Below are 19,888 nucleotides of genomic sequence, written 5' to 3'. Positions count from 1 at the left end.
CTGTGCACACACACACACACACACATACTCTCGCTCACACACACACTCTGTGCACACACACACACACATACTCTCGCTCACACACACTGTGCACACACACACACACACATACTCTCGCTCACACACATACTCTGTACACAAACTGACACACATACATACACACTCTGTGCACACACACACAAATACTCTTGCTCACACACACTCCCTTGCTCACACACACACACACACTCCTGCTCACACAGACACTCGCTCACACACACACACACACACACAATCTGTGCACACACACACATACTCTCACACACACACACTCTCTGTACACAAACTGACACACACACACTCTCGCTCATACACACTCGCTCACATGCACACACACACTGACACAGACACACACTGACACAGGCACACACACACACTGACACACACACTGTGCACACACACATACTCTCGCTCACACACACACACTCTGTACACAAACTGACACACACACACAAACTGACACGCACACACACACACACTCTCGCTCATACACACTTGCTCGCACTCGTTCACACGCACACACGCGCACTCGCTCACATGCACACACACTGACACACAGACACACACACACACAGACACACACACACACTGACACACACACACAAACTCTCTCGATGCAGCACATAGATCAGGTGCTGAAATTGGGATTGCTGTTTGATGTTTGATGTTCCTGCTATCTAAATTGCCTTGAGCTTGTGATGTGGGAAAGGTTGCAATGCTTTTTTGGGGCTATAACTCACTGTGATTTCCTCGGCGTCCCTGCTTATAAATTTTTGAGTTGAGCATGGAGATGAAGATGACCCTGACAGCTTTATATCTTTGCTTCGGAGCGCACGTTGCCAGATCACAGGGGTGCTTCAGCTGTGTCCCCTCCATTATTAAACAGTAACCACAGCTTGCATTTATATAGCACCTCTAGTAAGGCATCCAAAAGGCACTTGGCAAGAGCGTTATCAGGTGAACGAGCCACGTAAACAGATATTCAGACAGGCGACCAAAAGCTTGGACAAAGGGGTCGGTTTTAAGGAGCGTCTTAAAGGAGGAAAGAGGGAGAGAGGCGGAGAGGTTGAGGGAGGGAATTCCAGAGCTTAGGGCCCCCCCACCCCCAGGCAGCTGAAGACCCGGCCGCCCAATGGTGGAGCGATTAAAATCGGGGGGGGGATGCTCAAGAGGCCGGAACTGGAGGAGCGCGGAGATCTGGGAGTGAGGTGGGGCTGGAGGTGATTGGAGGGATAGGGAGAGGGCGGAGGGGTTTAAGAAGCAAGGGATTTTACAATGAGGCTTTGTCGGACTGGGGGCCCGTGCAGGTCGGGTACGGGGCTGCAGAGTGGAGGGTGGGGTGAGGTTTATGGAAGAGAGGTGGGGGGGATGATGGCAGGCTGGGCAGGAGTGCGCTGTGATAGGTGCCATGTCTGAGGTAGGTCAGGCCTCTTGTATACGCTGCCTCCTGTGGGTGGGCTGAGGGATCAGGGGCCCCACAATGCGCCCCCAGCTCTACAGTCGGATGGTTCCAGAATGGACGCAGAATTGGAGCCTCAAGGCAGACAACCGCACTACAGGGGGTTGCGAAGGAACTCAAGGAGACCATTCAGCCCCTCCAGCCCGTTCTGTCATTCCATCAGAGCAGGAATTCACCAAGGCTCCTTCGACCGCTACCATCTAGAAGGACAAGGGCAGCAGACACATGGGGAACACCACCACCTGCAAGTTCCCCTCCGAGCCACTCACCATCCCGACTTGGGAATATATCGGCCGTTCCTTCACTGTCGCTGGGTCAAAATCCTGGAACTCCCTCCCTAACAGCGCTGTGGGTGTACCTACACCACAGGGACTGCAGCGGCTCAAGAAGGCGGCTCACCCCCACCTTCTCAAGGGGGCAATTAGGGATGGGCAATAAATGCTGGGCCCAGCCAGCAACGCCCACATCCCCGTGAATGAATAAAGGGAAAAAGAATGTCTCTTAACCACATCTTAACCTGCCTCGGGCCTGCAGCCCTTAATCCCCCCTGCCCGCCAAATATCTACCCATCTCCACTTTGACGTTTTGAGCTGGGCCCCAGCCTTGACAGTGGTTTGAGGAGGAGAGAGTTCCAGATTTACCCTCCCCTTGATTCAAACGCCTCGACGAGGTCTCCCCTTAAACCTTCCACACGCAAGGCCATACCAGGCTTGTCGAAATGGCCAGTCCCTGTCATTCATTCTGAGGGATTCGGTGTTAATCTGAGGCCCTCTCGGTTGGGGGGTGGGGGGGCGGTTTTGGGGGTGCAAAGGATCCCGGGGCCACTATTAGAAGAGGAGCTGGTGGGGGGGGGGCGAGTTCTGCCCGGTGCCCTGGGGCCCAATATTTATCCCTCAACTAACGTCACTCAAAGGGGATTAATTTGACGTTGAGGTTATCAGTTTCTTTGTGAGGAGTTGCCGTGTGCAAGATGGTCGCAACCTTTGCCCAAAAATACCACGTCTACACCGAAGTTACTATTAACTGCGGGTGAAAAGCTCTAGAATGTGATGGGGATACGGTGAAGTGTGACACAAATCAGCGGGTATCTCTCTCTCTCTCCCTCTCTCTCAATCTCTCTCTCTCTCCCTCTCCCTCTCTCTCAATCTCTCTCTCTCACTCTCCCTCTCTCTCTCTCTCTCAATCTCTCTCTCTCTCCCTCTCCCTCTCTCTCAATCTCTCTCTCTCACTCTCCCTCTCTCTCTCTCTCAATCTCTCTCTCTCTCTCCCTCTCTCTCTCTCTCCCTCTCTCTCAATCTCTCTCTATCTCCCTCTCCCTCTCTCTCAATCTCTCTCTCTCCCTCTCCCTCTGTCTCTCTCTCTCTCTCCCTCTCCCTCTGTCTCTCTCTCTCTCTCTCTCCCTCCCTCTCCCTCTCCCTCTCTCTCAATCTCTCTCTCTCCCTCTCCCTCTCTCTCAATCTCTCTCCCAACTCTGAGACAGAAAATGATGTGTACGAGTTCCACTCCACAGATCTGAGCTTCATCATCCAGGCCAATGCTCGCTATGCAGTACTGAGGGAGTGCTGCACTGTCGGAGGGTCAGTACTGAGGGAGCGCTGCACTGTCGGAGGGTCAGTACTGAGGAAGTGCTGCACTGTCGGAGGGTCAGTACTGAGGGAGCGCTGCACTGTCGGAGGGTCAGTACTGAGGGAGTGCTGCACTGTCGGAGGGTCAGTACTGAGGGAGTGCTGCACTGTCGGAGGGTCAGTACTGAGGGAGTGCTGCACTGTCGGAGGGTCAGTACTGAGGGAGTGCTGCACTGTCGGAGAGTCAGTACTGAGGGAGCGCTGCACTGTCGGAGGGTCAGTACTGAGGGAGTGCTGCACTGTCGGAGGGTCAGTACTGAGGGAGCACTGCCCTGTCGGAGGGTCAGCACTGAGGGAGTGCTGCACTGTCGGAGGGTCAGTACTGAGGGAGCGCTGCACTGTCGGAGGGTCAGTACTGAGGGAATGCTGCACTGTCAGAGGGTCAGCACTGAGGGGGTGCTGCACTGCTGAAGGGGCCATCCTTCAGATTAGACGTTAACCCGACGCCTCCACCTGCCCTCTCATGAGCAAGTAAAAAGATCCCAGGGGCACTATTGGAAGGGGAGCGGGGGTGGGCGCGGGGCCAGGGTGGAGGGGGTGGGGGGGTGGATTTCCCTCTGGTGTCCTGGGGCCAATAATTATCCCTCAACCAACGTCGCCGGACTGGGTGAATGAAGGCGCTGCTGTGTGTGTGTGTGTGTGTGTGTGTGTGTGGGAGCTGGCTGCGCGCAAATTGGCTGCCGCATTCCCTTACATTACAACCGGGAGAGCACCCTTCAAAAAGCGGCCGCGTGGGCCGGGAGGCTCTCCGGGGTGCCCTGAGGTGGCGGGGGGACAGGCGCTACAGAAACGCACGAACTCTCTGCCTCTGGAGTAAAATCGGGCCTGGTGTGGGGGGACCCGCCACTCGGAGAGCTCCCTTCCCGTTCGGAAGGAGCGCCGGGTCCCATCCTCTCTCTCTGGGCCGGTGCCCAGGAAGCTGTTGTTAAGCGTTCTTCAGACAGGAGCCCAAACTGAGGGTGTTACAGGCTGGGAGTCAAAGATTATTAGATCAGGGGAACAGCCTGATTAGATCTGAGGGTTTGAATGGATCTCCAATGTGACTTTATTCTTTTTGTGACAGAGAAGGTTATTACGTCTCTTCTACCTGCGAATATTCTATCAGGAGTTACGGCTCATTATAAATACGCTGGGCACCCGCGGGTGCTGTGGTCTGTCTCTGGCACCATAGTGTCACTGCTCAGTGCAGCTACCTTGGGCAAGGACAGGCGACCACAGGCCTGAGGGGGACCCACGTCCACAATGTGGGGGTCCGGGGGGCGGGGGGGTGGTGGACGTTAGAAAGGCGGAACAGGATTAGGCCACTGCCGCTCACTCCAGCCGTTCAGATAGGACCGCGGCTGATCGTCTATTGGAACCCCCACACCCCCCCTCCGCCTCGTCCCCTGGCCTCCCTCAGGGTCTTAAACTAAACACCCATCGATCGGAGTCCTGAACGGACTCAGCGGCTGAGCCGTCACTGCTCCCCGGGGGAAGGGAACGCCAAAGATTCACGGCCCTCCGAGTGAAGGAGATTTTCCTCACTTCGGTCCCAAAATGGCCGACGCCTCATCCTGAGGCTGTGACCTCCCCACCCTAGTTCCAGAGTCTCTAGCCCGGGGGCGGCAGCACAGGCGGGTGTGGGGTGGGATGGAAACATCGACTCCCAGCATCGCCCCCCCCATCATAAACCCCCAGCATTGCCCCCCCAGCATCGACACCCCATCATCGACCCCCCATCATCGCCCCCCAGCATCGACCCCACCATCATCGACCCCCCATCATCGCCCCCCATCATCGCTGCCCATCATTGACCCCCATTGTCGCCCCCCATCGTCGCCCCCCATCGTCGCCCCCCATCATTGCCCCCATCATCGACCTCCATCATTGCCCACCCATCATCGACCCCTCATCATCGACCCCCATCATCGCCCCCCATCATCACCCCCCAGCATCGACCCCCCATCATCGCCCCCCATCATCACCCCCCAGCATCGACCCCCCATCATCGCCCCCCATCATCACCCCCCAGCATCGACCCCCATCTTCGCCCCTCAGCATCGCCCCCATCATCGACCCCATCATCAACCCCCTATCATCGACCCCCATCATCAACCACAAGCATCGCCCCCTCCCAGCATTGTCCCCTAGCATCGCCCCCATCATCGACCCCCATCATCAACCCCCATCATCAACCCCCATCATCGAACCCCCAGCATCGACCCCCATCATCGACCCCCATCATTGACCCCCATCATCGACCCCCATCATCGCCCCCCATCATCGCCCCCCCCATCATCGCCCCCCCCATCATCGCCCCCCCCCACATCATCGACCCCCAGCATCGCCCCCCCATCATCGACCCCCAGCATCGCCCCCACATCATCGACCCCCAGCATCGCCCCCCCCTACATCGACCCCCATCATCGACCCCCATCATCGCCTCCCCCCCCCCCACATCATCGACCTCCATCATCGACCCCCATCACCACCCCCACCCCATCATCGCCCCCCCATCATCGCCCCCCATCATCGCCCCCCATCATCGCCCCCCCCATCATCGCCCCCCATCATCGCCCCCCCCATCATCGCCCCCCATCATCGCCCCCCATCATCGCCCCCCCCATCATCGCCCCCCATCATCGCCCCCCCCATCATCGCCCCCCATCATCGCCCCCCATCATCGCCCCCCATCATCACGCCCCCTCACCCTCGACCCCGTCAAACCCCCTGAAGAGTTTTACACATTTCAATGAGGGTCACCCCTCGGTCTTCTAACCTCCACTCAGCTCAGTCTCTCCCCGCGGGATTACACCCTCATCCCGAGGAGCGATCCCGCCAACCTTCCTTGCGGCCCTCAAAAAATAAAATAAAAAAGGAGACCCTTCCCTAAGCGAGGAGGCGAAACGGTGCTCAGCGTTCCAGGCGCGCCCTCCCCAATACCCCGTGCATCTGTAGCGAGGCTCCCTTACCCTTGTGCTCCAGCCCCCTTGCCATACGCGTTATTTATAGGTGGTGCTGGGGGGCTGCTTTTTCCTGGTTAATTCATTCACGGGACACGGCTTTGCTGGCTGGGCCGGCATTTATGGTCCGTGCCCTAGAGTATAAGGGTCTGGCGCGCAAAGGGTTAAGGTGGGGCTGGAGGACACTGCTCCGCCCATGCAGTGATGTAAGAGAACACGTGACCCTCACTTAGGGGGTCAATGTCGCACGAGACAGAGACGTGTGTAGAAACAAGCATGGAGGCAGCTCCGAGTTTGGACCTTTACTGTACCGATGTGTATAGTTACTCGTAGTTAATAAATACATAGTGTTGAACTACCAAGTATTTTTTTTCTGGGTTTTTTTCCCCCCAGGCTTTTGGAGGGAGCACATTTGCGGCGAGAGAGGGTGCGGGGGACTTAGCTGAGTCGCTCTTGCGGAGAGGTGGCACAGAACCGACGAGAAGCCCGGCCTCGCCCTGTGCGGTCAGCACCCCGTCATCGCGGCCTCGCGGCAATCGGATTCGAGCCGACGATTCGCTGCTGGTCTGAGCCACGAACGGAGGGGGGAGGGGGGGGGCGAAGGAGCGGGTCCCTGACCCTGACAGGTCCCCGATTGAGTCCCGGGTCAGCACTGAGTGAGCTCGGGGTGGGGACAGGGAGCTGCGGCAGGGATCAGCGTCTGTGGGTCAGAGGAGGGGGGAAATCAGGCAGGGTTGCCGAGCTCTGCCAGGCTCTGATTGGCTCTGCCAGGCTCTGATTGGCTCTGCTTGGCTCTGATTGGCCCTGCTTGGCTCTATTTAGCTTTTCCAGGCTCTGATTGGCTCTGCTTGGCTCTGCCAGGCTCTGTTTGCCTCTGTTTGGCTATGATTGGTTCTGTTTGGCTCTGATTGGCCCTGCTTGCCTCTATTTAGCTCTGCCAGGCTCTGATTGGCTCTGTTTGGCTCTGCCAGGCTCTGTTTTGCTCAGTTTCAGGGTTCCCACTCGCGGTGAGCACTGGCGATAAACTCCACGTGCTCGGGTATCGGGCAAGCTTGGCGGGTCAAACATCATTAAAAAAAAAGGGAGGTCAGCACTGAAGGTATTATGGAATACGGGGGAGTTGGTAAATGGCGGACATGCTGCATAATTACTTCCAGTCGGCAACGGCAGGGCAAGGAGGAGGATCCCACGTTAGACATCTCACGGAAACTAATTAGGGACAGGTGCCCAAGAAAGTTAACATAATGTTAGGTTAAAGTTGTGGAGAAAAAAGTGGCACTAACTACAGACGAGTCCCCAGGGCCAGATGATTTCCATCCCAGGGTTTAAAGGAAATTGGAGCGAACATTGGAGACGTCCCAATTATAATTTGTGTTATCAGGTTATTGAAGGGTCGGCTGACTGAACAACCTGAACTACTTCCGCTGGTCATAGAGTCCAGCGCTGATTTGTAAAGGTCAGGTCATTCTTGACCAATCCGCTTGGAGTAGAGCACAGGGGAATTTTTCTCTTCCTATCCGTTTACGGGGGTGTGGGCGTGGCTAGCTGGGCCCAGCACTCATTGCCCGTCCCCAATTGCCCCTTGAGAAGGTGGTGGGGGGTGAGCCGCCTTCTTGAACCGCTGCAGTCCCTTGAGGGGTAGATACACCCACAGCGCTGTTAGGGAGGGAGTTCCAGGATTTTGACCCAGCGACAGTGAAGGAACGGCCGATATATTTCCAAGTCAGGATGGTGAGAGGCTCGGAGGGCAACTTCCAGGTGGTGGTGTTCCCCATGTGTCGGCTGCCCTTGTCCTTCTAGATGGTAGCGGTTGTGGGTTTGCTGTCGAAGGAGCCTTGGTGAGTTTGGATGTGATTTGTACGGACTTCAAGAAAAGATGGGTACGGTCCCTCATAAGAGATGCTTAGTTAAAGTGAAAGCTCATGGAACTGAAGGCGAATTCTTGCTCTGGTTCAGGGATTGGCTGAGCGACAGGAGACAGAGAGGAGGGATCACGGGCAGGACCTCTCATTGGCAGGGTGTGACTCGCGGTGTCTCGCAAGGATCTGTGTTGGGGCCTCAACGGTTCACCGTCTTTATTAACGACTTAGCTGACGGGATAGAGAGTCACAGATCCAAAATTGTCCGTGGCACCAGGAGAGGCGGCGTCATGCGCAGGGAGGGCAGGTGGAAGCAGAAAATTACTGTGCAATTCGGTCAATTGACTTTTGGCCAAATGTTCCCTGTCTCTCCAGCTGCAATTCCCATCACTGGCGGGAAAGGAACCCCTTCCTCCCCCTCACCACCCCCGCCCAGTGAATGGGCAAGACTGTGACAGATGGATTTCAATGGGAGGTCACCCACTTTGGACCGAACAAGAATAGAACATGGGGGGGGCCTTTCGAAATGGTGAAAAGCCAGAAACAGTGGAGGTCCCGAAGAGATCTGGGGGGGGGAGAGGGCGCGTCCAGGTACGCGGATCCTTAAAATGTCACGGGTCAGGTACGGAGAATGGTCAAAAAAAAAGCCCGTTGGACGCTGGCCTTTATATCCGGAGGACTGGGACACGAGGGGGTAGGAGTCAGGCTTCAGCTGCACAGAGCTCAGGCTAGGCCGCACCCTGGACTGGGACGTTCCGGTCTCACCACGGTGAGACCCGCCGCGGGGGGGATGGGCGGCCCAGTCAGAAGCCCATCGATATTCGGCGGGACTGGACGATGCCAGTGGGTGTGGGGGGTGGGGAGTGGGGTGGGGGGTGCGTGTGGCCAGAACATCACACCCCTGGAGTTGCTTTGAGCAGTTCTGGGCACCCCCTCCTTTGGAAGATTATGCCGGTGGGAGGGGGGGACGTTAGTATTTTATTCACGGGGATGTTGACTTAATCCTGGGAGTTGGTGTTGGGCGTATGCTATAATATGGAGGAGCAGGTACTGTACTCATGTTATAATATATATTTTTTAATTCATTCAGGGGACGCTGGCTAGCGGGTGTTGCCCATCCCTAAGTGCCCTTGGGGAGGCGCTGGTGAGCCGCCATCTTGAACCGCTGCAGCCCAACGTCGGGGAGTCGGTACTGTCCTATGTAGGGGAGTCTTTACTGTCCAATGTTACCCATACTGGCTACTGTGCACTTCGGGAGGGCATCCCGGCTGCTTTTCTCTCAACTCCCACCTTAATTCAGATCAACTGGCTCAACAGAGACTATTGGGCGTTCGATGCAAGGGCCAGAGGGCAGGGGTCACTCGTCCCAGGGTCCGGATAAGCGAGGAGGGAGGGCCCCCATCTGTCGCCCGGCCGCACTGCCCCTTGAGGGGGTTGGCGAGGGGCAGCGGGAGGGAGGGAGGGAGGGAGGGGGTTGCCATTCCCCCCCACCTCCCCGCCCCCCACCCCCCTCCCCCCAACCCCACCAGCAAAGGCGGGCAAGGTCGCTGCTGCATAACTGGAAATGGGGAAAAGAAGATCAAATCGAGCCTAGCCGAAACGGGAGCGGCCCCAGAGAATGCGAACTCACCTGTGCTGGGCTCGCACTCTTCCAAGTCCTCGTCGTCGCTCGGACACTCCGCGGAGGCCACCAGGATATCATCGGTGTTCTGAAAGAGGAGACACAGAGTGGTTGTGAGCATGTCGGCTTCCAGCAGGGACTGGATGGGTCGAATGGCCTCCCTCTGTGCTGCAATGACTCTACGGGCTTGCTCTTCCCCAATCTCCTGACCTGTAGGCCGCCCCCCCCCACGAACTCTTCCATATGGCCTATTTGCAAGTCCCGCAGAGCCCTTGGTGAGATCACAGCTGGAGTACCGAGGACAGTTTTAGTCTCCTGACTTCAGGAGGGATTTATTGTTTTATTCGTTCATGGGATGTGGGCATTATTGCCCATCCCTAATTGCCCCTTGGTTCAGAGGGCATTTTATCAAGAAGTCAGCTGTGGGGTGGGGTCTTGAGTCACATGTAGTGGTAAGGACGGCAGATTTCCTTCCCTAAAGGGGCATTAGTGAACCAGATGGGTTTTGACAACAATGGTCATCATCAGACTTTGAATTCCAAATTTTTACTGAATTCGAATTTCGCGTGGTGGGATTCGAACCCAGGTCCCCAGAGCATGACCTTGGGTCTCTGGAATACCAGTCCAGTGGCAACACCACTGTGCCATCACCTCCCCTTAAACGAAGGTCAGGAGTGGGGTTCGAACCCACACCCCAAGAGAAGACTGTGACCTGAGCGACACACCTCAGACCGCTTGGCCATCCTGGCTCGGCCGATAGACTCGCGTCGGAGGCCGTTCGGAGAAGGTTCGGCCGGCTGGGATGAAGTGGGGGGGGGGATTGTCTTATGAGGAAAAGTTGAGCAGGTTGGGCCTGTGTCCATTGGAGTTTAGAAGAATGAGAGGCGATCTCATTGAAACATATAAGAGGGGGGCTTCACAGGGAGGGCGTTGAGAGGATGTTTTCTCTTGTTGGGGGGGGGTGGGGGTGGGGGGGAGTCTAGAACTCGGGGGCACAGTTTCAGAATGAGGGGTAAGACGGAGAGGAGGAGGAATTTCCTCTCTCAGAGGGTCTTCAATCTGTGGAATTCTCTCCCCAAGTGGAGGACGGGTCGCTGAATGTATTGAAGATTTTTGATCGACAAGGGAGTCGAGGGTTATGTGGGGGGTGTGCGGGGGGACAGGAAGGAAAGTGGACTTGGGGCCACGATCAGATCAGCCACGATCTTACGGAATGGCAGAGCAGGCTCTCGAGGGGCCGAACGGCCTCCTCCTGCACCTGCTCTGTATGTTCCTATCTTTACGCGTTGCCTTTGCTGAAAGGACTCCAGCTCATTTCCCAGAATAAGCGTCCTTCCGGCCTCGGCGTTCCCCCACAGCCATAGAGTCAGGGGACGGCTACGGCACCAGAAGGAGGGCCCTTCGGCCCGTCGCCTTCCGGCTAGCTCTCGGCAGGAGAGCTGATCCCCGCTTCCACCACCCCCCTTGCCCTTTCCCTTCGCCCAGCCAATCGGATTTACTCTTTCCTCTTTGGGATGATGACCCAATGCCCCTGGCGATTGACCCCTGTCTCCACCGCCCCCTCGGGCCGCGCGTTCCCAGGTCCTAACCACTCGCTCGCCAATCTCAAAACGACGCTGAGATGCCCCCTCTCCCACTTCCATCCACCCCCCCCACCCCCCGGCTTCCCGCAGAGCCTCGCTCGCTCCTTTCCGGTTCTCAGCCTCGCGGTGGGCAACCCGAACCCCCCCGACCTGACCTGTCCAGCCTGAAGGGTGGGGGGAGGTCAGATCCTGGTTGCAGAGAGAGCCGCAGGGTGTGGCCTGTCTGTTAGCGACGCTGGGGTCGGCGGAGTTCTGTGCGCCAACGGCGGTGAATGAGAGGGAATTAAGGAGCCCTTGCGTTTATGTAGCGCCTTTTGCCACCAATGCGCCTTACAAAGTCCCTTTGAACCGCAACCAACTGGCACACAGCAGGATCCCAACAGACAGCAATCGCGACAACGGCTCGCTCTGGCGCTTTGGGCTGAGGGGTAAATATCGGAGGGGAGGAGGCCGGGGAGAACTCCCCTGCCCCCACCCCGCCCCCACCCCACCCCCGCCCCCCTCGAATTTGGTGCCCGAGCTGGGGCCTAGGTTAAAAGGCTCACCTGGAAGTCAGCACCTCGGACAGCGCAGCGCTCCCTCAGCCCTGCCCTGGGGCGCCATCCCGGAGTTTTGCCCTCGATCGCTGGAGGTGGGACCTGAACCTAGAGCCTGGTGACTCAGCGAGGCGGGAGAGTGACCGATGGAGGTGACTACATTCGGACCGGGTGTGACAATGTGAGGTATCAGCGCCCAAGGGCTAGACTTACGTCAACCCCAACTCCAACTCCCGACTGCTTATCCAGTCACCGCCTCCAGCAAAGTCTAGATTCGGTTGGACACCGGGAGCGGAAGGTTCCGGCTGCTCCGTGGTGGCTCCCTCCCGGTCATCAGACCCTCGGGACTCCCCCCCCGCCCCAGCTGAAAGTGCGGCCGCTTGGAGGGATGGTCAGCGCCTGTGGGGCTCGAGGTGATATGAGGGACTTAGGAACAAGGGGGGGGAAGGCCATTCAGCCCCTCAAGCCCGTTCCACCGTTCGGTCCAAACATGGCCGATCTGTCCATCAACCCACCTTGGTTCCTCAACCCTTACCCAATAAAAATCCATCAATCCTGGTTTTGAAAACTCCAGTTCTCCCTCAGCCTTTTCAGGGGGAGAGAGTTCCAGATTCCTACTCCCCTCGGAGTGAAGAAGTGCTTCCTGACATCGCCCCTGAAAGGGGCCTGGCTCTCGTTTTAAGGTTCTGCCCCCCGGCTTTGTTCTGGACTCCCCCCACCACCAGAGGAAATGGTTTCTCTCTATCGTCGACCCCTATCGAATCCTTTCACCATCTCAAACCCCTCGATTAGGTCGCCCCTTAATCTTCGTCACTCGAGGGAACGCAGGCCTAGTCTGAGTGACCCGTCCTCGCAATTTAACCCTTTTGTCTCCAGGGTCATCCGGATGAATTTATAATGCCCCCTCCCCTACCCATCCACCCCAACGAGGTGGGTAGATGGAGGTAAGATGCAGATCAGCCGTGGTTTAGTTGAGTCGTGGGATAGGCTCCAGGGGCAGAATGGCTGCCCCCCCCTGTCCTGATAAAGCCCGGGTACATCTTGCCCGGCCAGACTCTGGCTCTGTGCCCGCAACAGGTCACATCTTCGCCATCGTCCGCACCCTCCTCCCCAACCCCACCCCGAGCTAATATGATTGGTTATAGCTTCTCTGCTGTGTGTAGTGTTCTGCAGCCTCGATTTGTTTAACATGCTGGAAGCAATGACACATCTCCTGGGGCTTGTGCGGTGCATCTATGAATTATGCAGCAAATTACTGAGAAACTTTTTAATCAAAAGCAAAATCTGTATTCATAATTCTTGCTCCTTGTCGCTGGGAGCCATGCGTATTACCAAGAACTGGCTTGTCATCGCGAGCTGATCTCTCTCTCTCTCATTCTCTCTCTCCCTCTCATCTCTTTAAGCACTCCCTCCATCCTTCCACAACCCATCTTATCTCTCTCTCTCTGTCTCTCATCTCATTGAGTGCTCCCTCCATCCTTCTACAACCCATCTTATCTCTCTCTCTCTGTCTCTCATCTCATTGAGTGCTCCCTCCATCCTTCCACAACCCATCTTGTCTCTCTCTCTGTCTCTCATCTCATTGAGTGCTCCCTCCATCCTTCTACAACCCACCTTGTCTCTCTCTCTCTCTCTCATCTCATTGAATGCTCCCTCCATCCTCCTACAACCCATCTTGTCTCTCTCTCTCTCTCTCATCTCATTGAATGCTCCCTCCATCCTTCTACAACCCACCTTGTCTCTCTCTCTCTCTCTCATCTCTTTGAGTGCTCCCTCCATCCTTCTACAACCCACCTTGTCTCTCTCTCTCTCTCATCTCATTGATTGCTCCCTCCATCCTTCCACAACCCATCTTATCTCTCTCTCTCTCTCATCTCATTGAGTGCTCCCTCCATCCTTCTACAACCCATCTTGTCTCTCTCTCTCTCTGTCTCTCTCTCATCTCTTTGAGTGCTCCCTCCATCCTTCCACAATCCATCTTATCTCTCTCTCTCTCTCATCTCATTGATTGCTCCCTCCATCCTTCCACAACCCATCTTATCTCTCTCTCTCTCTCATCTCATTGAGTGCTCCCTCCATCCTCCTACAACCCATCTTGTCTCTCTCTCTCTCTGTCTCTCTCTCTCATCTCTTTGAGTGCTCCCTCCATCCTCCTACAACCCATCTCGTCTTTCTCTCTCTCCCTCTCTCTCTGGTTTTTCAGTTATTATTCTGAACAATTGCCCTTTGACCTTTCCGCTCTCATTCCCGCCCCCCACCCCCGGCTCCCCCCTGCCGCTCTACACATCCCTTCTCCTCCCTGAATCCAAATTCGAACCATTGTCCCCACTTCCTGCTCTCACACGGTCGTCTCTAGCGGCTCACGGCTCAGGGCCTCCTCGCCAGGCCTCCGAGACTCCTAAATTACTGCGCCATGCCTGTTCTTTGTCAGGGGGAAGCCGTGAGTGTCAGCGCAGGCTCAGTGGGCGGCAGTCTCTCACCCCTGAGTCAGAAAGCTGCAGGTTCAAGTCCCACTTGAGAACCTCCCCTTGACATTCGAAGACATTACCACCACTGAATCCCCCACTATCAGCTCCCACAACACTCAAGAAGCTTGACACCATCCAGGACAAAGCAGCCCCGCTTGATCGGCACCCCATCCACAAACATTCACTCCCTCCACCGCCGACGCACAGTAGCAGCAGTGTGTGTACCATCTACAAGATGCACTGCAGCAACTCACCAAGGCTCCTTCGACAGCACCTTCCAAACCCACGACCTCTACCATCTAGAAGGACAAGGGCAGCAGACACATGGGAACCCCAACACCTGCAAGTTCCCCTCCGAGCCACTCACCATCCCGACTTGGAAATATATCGGCCGTTCCTTCACTGTCGCTGGGTCAAAATCCTGGAACCCCCTCCCTAACAGCACTGTGGGTGTACCTACACCACAGGGACTGCAGCGGCTCAAGAAGGCGGCTCACCCCCCACCTTCTCAAGGGGGCAATTAGGGGTGGACAACAAATGCTGGGCCCAGCCAGCGACGCCCACATCCCTTCAACGAGTAAAGAGAAAAGCCCTGGCATTCGCTCCCTAAACCCTCTCCTCCTCTCTCTCTCTCTCTCTCCCCCTTTCAGACGCTCCTTTGAACCGACCTCTTTGACCGAACCTGTCCTAATGTCGCTTTCCGTGTCTTGGCGCCAAACTCGCTTTGGCGATGCTGCGGTGGACCACTCAATGAGCCGGTCCGATCGCTCGGTTTGCTGCTGCTGCCGCTGCTTGCGGGATCTTGCTGTGCGCAAGCTGGGCTGCCGCGTCTCCTGCATCACAATGGGGACTACGCTTCGAAAAGTACCTCGGGGCGGGCGGGGGAGGAGGTGTGGGGGGGGGGGCGCCCTGAGGCTCTTGCGAGACTCGGCAGAAATATGCACGCCCAAAGACGCCAGTCTGAGCTTAAACTGAGAGCCAGGCCGTGAAGGGCCTGGTGGGGGTGGGGGGAGAGAATGTCGGGAAGGGCTTCTTCACACAGAGGGGAGTGGGAATCCGGAACTCTCTCCCACACCAAAAAAAAGCTGTGTGGAGTCCGGAGGGTTGCGGGGGGGGTCTGGGGAATCAATTGAAAATTTCAAAACTGGGATTGATAGGTTCGTGTTGGGTAGGGGGGGCAATGAAGACCATTGTTTTCACAGAATTCTAATGGCACAGGAGGAGGCCATAGGCCCATCCAGCCTGCACCGGGCTCTCCGAATGCGCATTATGGGCCTCATGCCATGGCCCTGCCCTTTCCCCGTAACCCCGCGCCGTGTTTCTATTCACATAATCATCCGGCGCCCTCTGGAATGCCCCGATTGAACCCGCCTCCAGCGCACTCCCAGGCAGAGCCACTCGCTGTGTGAAGACGTTTTTCCCTCACCTCGCGTTTGCTTCTTTGGCAAATCACTTTCAATCGGTGGCCCCCCTCTCGTTCTCGATCCTTTTACGAGAGGGAAGGGTTTCTCCCCATCTACTCTGTCCAGCCCCCTTCATGGTTTTGAAGGTCTCTGTCAAATCTCCTCTCAGCCTTCTCCTCTCCAGGGGGAACAGTCCCGACCTCTCCAATCTATCCTCGTCGCTGAAGTTTCTCATCCCTGGACCCATTCTTGTAAACCTCTTCTGCTCTCTCTCCAACGCGTTCACATCCTTCCTATAGTGCGGCGCCCAGGACTGTACACAATACTCCAGCTGAGGCCTACCTCGTGCCTTGTATAAATTCAGCCTAACCTCCCTGCTCTTGTACTCTTGTGGCACAGTGGGGGAGCCTCCCTGCCTCTGGGTCAGAAGCTCTGGGTTTGAGTCCCCCGCTCCAGGACTTGCTGGTAAAACAGGTAAATCCTTCCCATGCTGCCCGATTACAGGCGGCAAGAGCGGGCGAGTTTTCCACCCGCGTGAGGCAACCGGAAACCACTGTGGTATTTTGCCAAGAATAATCATGAATCCAATGGAAGTCCAGGGTCACCAAGGCACGGTGCCAGAAGAGGGAAGGGTATTAAAGATTAATGGTTGATGCATATCAACAGTGATCGAGTTGAACGGCAGACGAGGCTCAAGGGGCTGAGTGCCCTCCTCCTGCCCCAGTCACCAGTAAGCTGTAGTGATGGCTCAACAACCCTCTGGAGAGACGGGCTATAATAATTGGCAGGGCCGTCTGAGGCTATCGCTTGACGGCGGGCGAGGGAAATGGCGCTGTCGTCGCGGGTGACCAGCTCTCTGCTTTGCCTGCGAGGGCTTCGGAGCTGAGCTGGGCAAGAAAATGAAGAGGGGAGGCTCATTAGCCCAGGCCTCCTGAAGGCATTCCCAGTGGGACAGGAACCAGCTGTGACCTTTTCGCTCCTGGATTATCATCCTGGCAGACGGAGCGAGCGGGTCAAATTTATCGAGCCGGCCGTGAAGATCCAAAGCTCCCGGCCCCCGCTCGCAGAAAGAATCAGGCGGCCCACTTGCCCTCCGCGCTTGAGGCGGTGACTAGAGTCGTGGCCGGGTCTAGCACAAGCCTCACCAGTTCCTGGGTTGCACTTTGGCCTGAGGGCCCTTGTCTATTTGTCTATCACCCACCCTGGCACCCGCTGAGCTACACGAGTGTGGGATAGCAGGGTGAGCGGGATTGGGGATGGTGCGGTAAGTGGCGGTAACTGCGCTAGACTAATAATCCCGAGGCCCGGGCTGATGCCAAGGTGGGGGTGCGGTGCGGACAAGGGGTTCAAATCCATGGTGGCAGCCGGTGGAATTTAAATTCAACGAATAAAACCTGGGATCAGAAAGCCCGGGGGGGTACGGAAAGGCTTTCCCCGGGTCACTAGCGGAGGAGAGCAGGGGAGCTCTCCCTAGGTACCCTGGGGCCGAGAGCTGGTCATCGTTACATTGCTATTTGTGGGATCTTGCTGTGCTGCGGTTCCTATATTCCTGAGCTTCAAAAGCCCTTCGTTGGCTGCGAAAAGCTTTGGGGTGTCCTGAGGGTGCGAAAAGGCGCTACAGGAATGCAAGTCCTTTTTTTTTTCCAAAACGCTTTTTTGGGCCTCCCTGCCTCTGCTGACCATTTGTTTCTGACAGTTGCCATTATTATTTATTACAATTACCCCTTCAGTACCTTATCTTTCACGTAAGGAGAGATTAGAACCGGTCCGGTCAAAGAGGTCGATTTTAAGCAGCGTCTTAAAAGGAGGAGAGAGAGAGAGGCGGAGAGGTGTATTGTCACCGGAGAGGCCAAACGCAGACTGGGTGACCCGCTTTGCGGGAACACCTTCGGTCTGTCCGCAAGTATTACCCAGACCTCCCTGTCGCTTGCCATTTCAACACTCCACCCTGCTCTCATGCTCACATGTCCGTCCTTGGCTTGCTGCATTGTTCCAGTGAAGCTCAACGCAAACTGGAGGAACAGCACCTCATCTTCCGACTAGGCACTTTACAGCCTTCCGGGCTGAATATTGAGTTCAACAACTTTAGATCATGAACTCTCTCCTCCATCCCCACCCCCTTTCCGATCCCCCTTTTTTCCAATAATTTATACAGATTTTTCTTTTCCCACCTATTTCCATTATTTTTAAATGTATTTCTATCCATTGTTTTCTCTCTACCTTTTAGCCTATTTCGATCTCTTCCCCCCACCCCACCCCCACTAGGGTTATCTGTACCTTGCTCGTCCTGCTTTCTACCCTTAATTAGCACATTTCTTAGCTAATATCACCACCTTCAACACCTCTTTGTCCTTTTGTCTGTGACATCTTTTGGTTATCTCCACCTATCACTGACCCTCTATCCAGCTCTACCTGTCCCACCCCCCCTTAAACCAGCTTATATTTCACCTCTCTTCTATTTTTCCTCAGTTCTGTTGAAGGGTCATACGGACTCGAAACGTTAACTGTTCCTCTCCGCAGATGCTGTCAGACCTGCTGAGTTTTTCCAGGTATTTTTGTTTTTGTTTTGTATTGTCACTGGGACTAGTATCCCCCAGAGACCCCGGGTAATGCTCTGGGGACCCGGGTTCGAGACCCACCACAGCAGATGGTGGAATTTGAATTCAATAAAAGTCTGGAATCAACGATGGACCACGAGGCCGATGGTCGTAAAAACCCCATCTGGTTCACTAATGCCCCCTTTAGGGAGGGAAATCTGCCATCCTTACCCGGTCTGGGCCTACACGTGACTCCAGACCCCACGGCGATGTGGTTGACTCTTAAATGCTCTCCGAACAAGGGCAGTTAGGGATGGGCAACGTACCCTGGCCTGGCCAGCGACCCCCACGTCCCACAAATGAGCTAAAAAACAAAGTTCCAGAGATTGAGACTGAAGGCACGGCCGCCAATGGAGGAGTGATGGGAATCGAGGCTGAGTCAGAGGCCGGAATCGGAGGAGTGCCAGAGATCCCGGAGGTTTGTGGGGGGAGGGGGGCGGTCAGAGGGGGGGGGATTTTTTTTCTGAGACGTTGAAATATTAAAATGGAGGCATCGCCGGACGATGAGGCAATGTTGGTCGGCGGGCACAGGGTGGGTGGGGGTGGGAGTGGGAAAGGGGGGAGTGGGAGGGGGATTGGGAAGGGTGCGTGAAGGGCGAACGGGGCTTGACGGATGCAGGAGAGCGTGGGGTGAAGGGAAGAGAGGGTGGAAGATGGTCAAGCAAAGAGATGACCCATCGCCGGATTGCGCCATCGTCCCTCAGCCGGGACAGGGGCGGGTGGAATCGGCCTCAGTCCACTTGGAGCGAGCCCGATCCGGCCTTATCGCCGGTCTCCGTGACAACGCTCTCCGGGGGGGGGTCACTGCAGCCCATTTGGCGCGCCTTTCCCCCCACCCCTTGACCGTGAAATTCTGGTCGTGCCGGTGGGGGGGTAGTCCATGTCGGGCATTCCTGCCGGCAGAGCCACAAACCCCCGGCTGAGAACCATGGGAGCTGAAATGGCACGGGTAATCGCGAACCCGGGGGTCGGCCGAACGTGCCTGGCGCTCGTCGCCGTGGGGGGGGGCGCGCGCCGGCCAATCAGGGCGGAGTCGGGCCCCGCACAAGAGCTGGGCAAGGCCGTCGGTGGACGGCCAGAGCTCCCTCCCGGTGGAAGGAGCTGCGGGTATGGCGGGACCGGTCAGCTCGCCGAAGGCGTGGCCGATCGGAGGGAAGGTGAGGTTGGGTTGCTGTTTAAAAATAAGGGGATGATGAGGAGACGTTTTCTCTCGGGGTGGGCGGGGGTCGTGAGTCTTTGGAACTCTCTCCCTCAAAAGGCGGTGGAAGCAGAAACGTTGAATATTTTTAAGGCAGGGGTGGGCAGCAAAGATAAGCAAGGGGGGGCGTGAAAGGTTTTCGGAGGGGGGGTAGGCGGGAATGTGGGGTCGAGGGTTACAATCAGATCAGCCACGATCTTATTGAAGGGCCGAGCAGGCCCGAGGGGCCGAGTGGCCTCACTCCTGCCCCTAACTCGTGTGTACCTTTGTAAGATACAGCAAGTGGACAGCTTGGGGAGACGGTGGTGCAGTGGTAATGTCACTAGACTAGTAACCCAGAGACCCCAGGCTAATGCTCTGGGCGGGGGGACAGGTTCCAATCTCCACCATGGCAGCTGGTGAAATTTAAATTCAATTAATAAATCTGGAATTATAAAACTAGTCTTAATGATCATGACCATCACTGATTGTCATAAAACCCCATCTGGTTCACTAATGTCCCCTTTAGGGAAGGAAATCTGCTGTCCTTACCCGGTCTGGGCCTACATGTGACTCCAG

General features: G+C 56.3%; 1 protein-coding gene across 1 annotated transcript in view; it reads right to left on the bottom strand.

The window, feature by feature from the left end:
- Window positions 1–19,888, bottom strand: part of nrxn2b (neurexin 2b) — a 1,731,499-nt gene that overhangs the window by 87,864 nt on the left and 1,623,747 nt on the right. Inside the window, exon 21 of the mRNA XM_078532738.1 lies at window positions 9,555–9,633. Coding sequence (XP_078388864.1) covers window positions 9,555–9,633 — 79 coding nt within the window. The remainder of the gene's footprint in view (window positions 1–9,554; window positions 9,634–19,888) is intronic.

The sequence above is a fragment of the Cetorhinus maximus genome, chromosome 31 (assembly GCF_964194155.1).
Source record: "Cetorhinus maximus chromosome 31, sCetMax3.hap1.1, whole genome shotgun sequence".
Taxonomy (NCBI): Eukaryota; Metazoa; Chordata; class Chondrichthyes; order Lamniformes; family Cetorhinidae; genus Cetorhinus; species Cetorhinus maximus.
The sequence above is the reverse complement of the archived record's forward strand: the minus strand, read 5'-3'. Positions and strand labels throughout refer to the sequence as shown.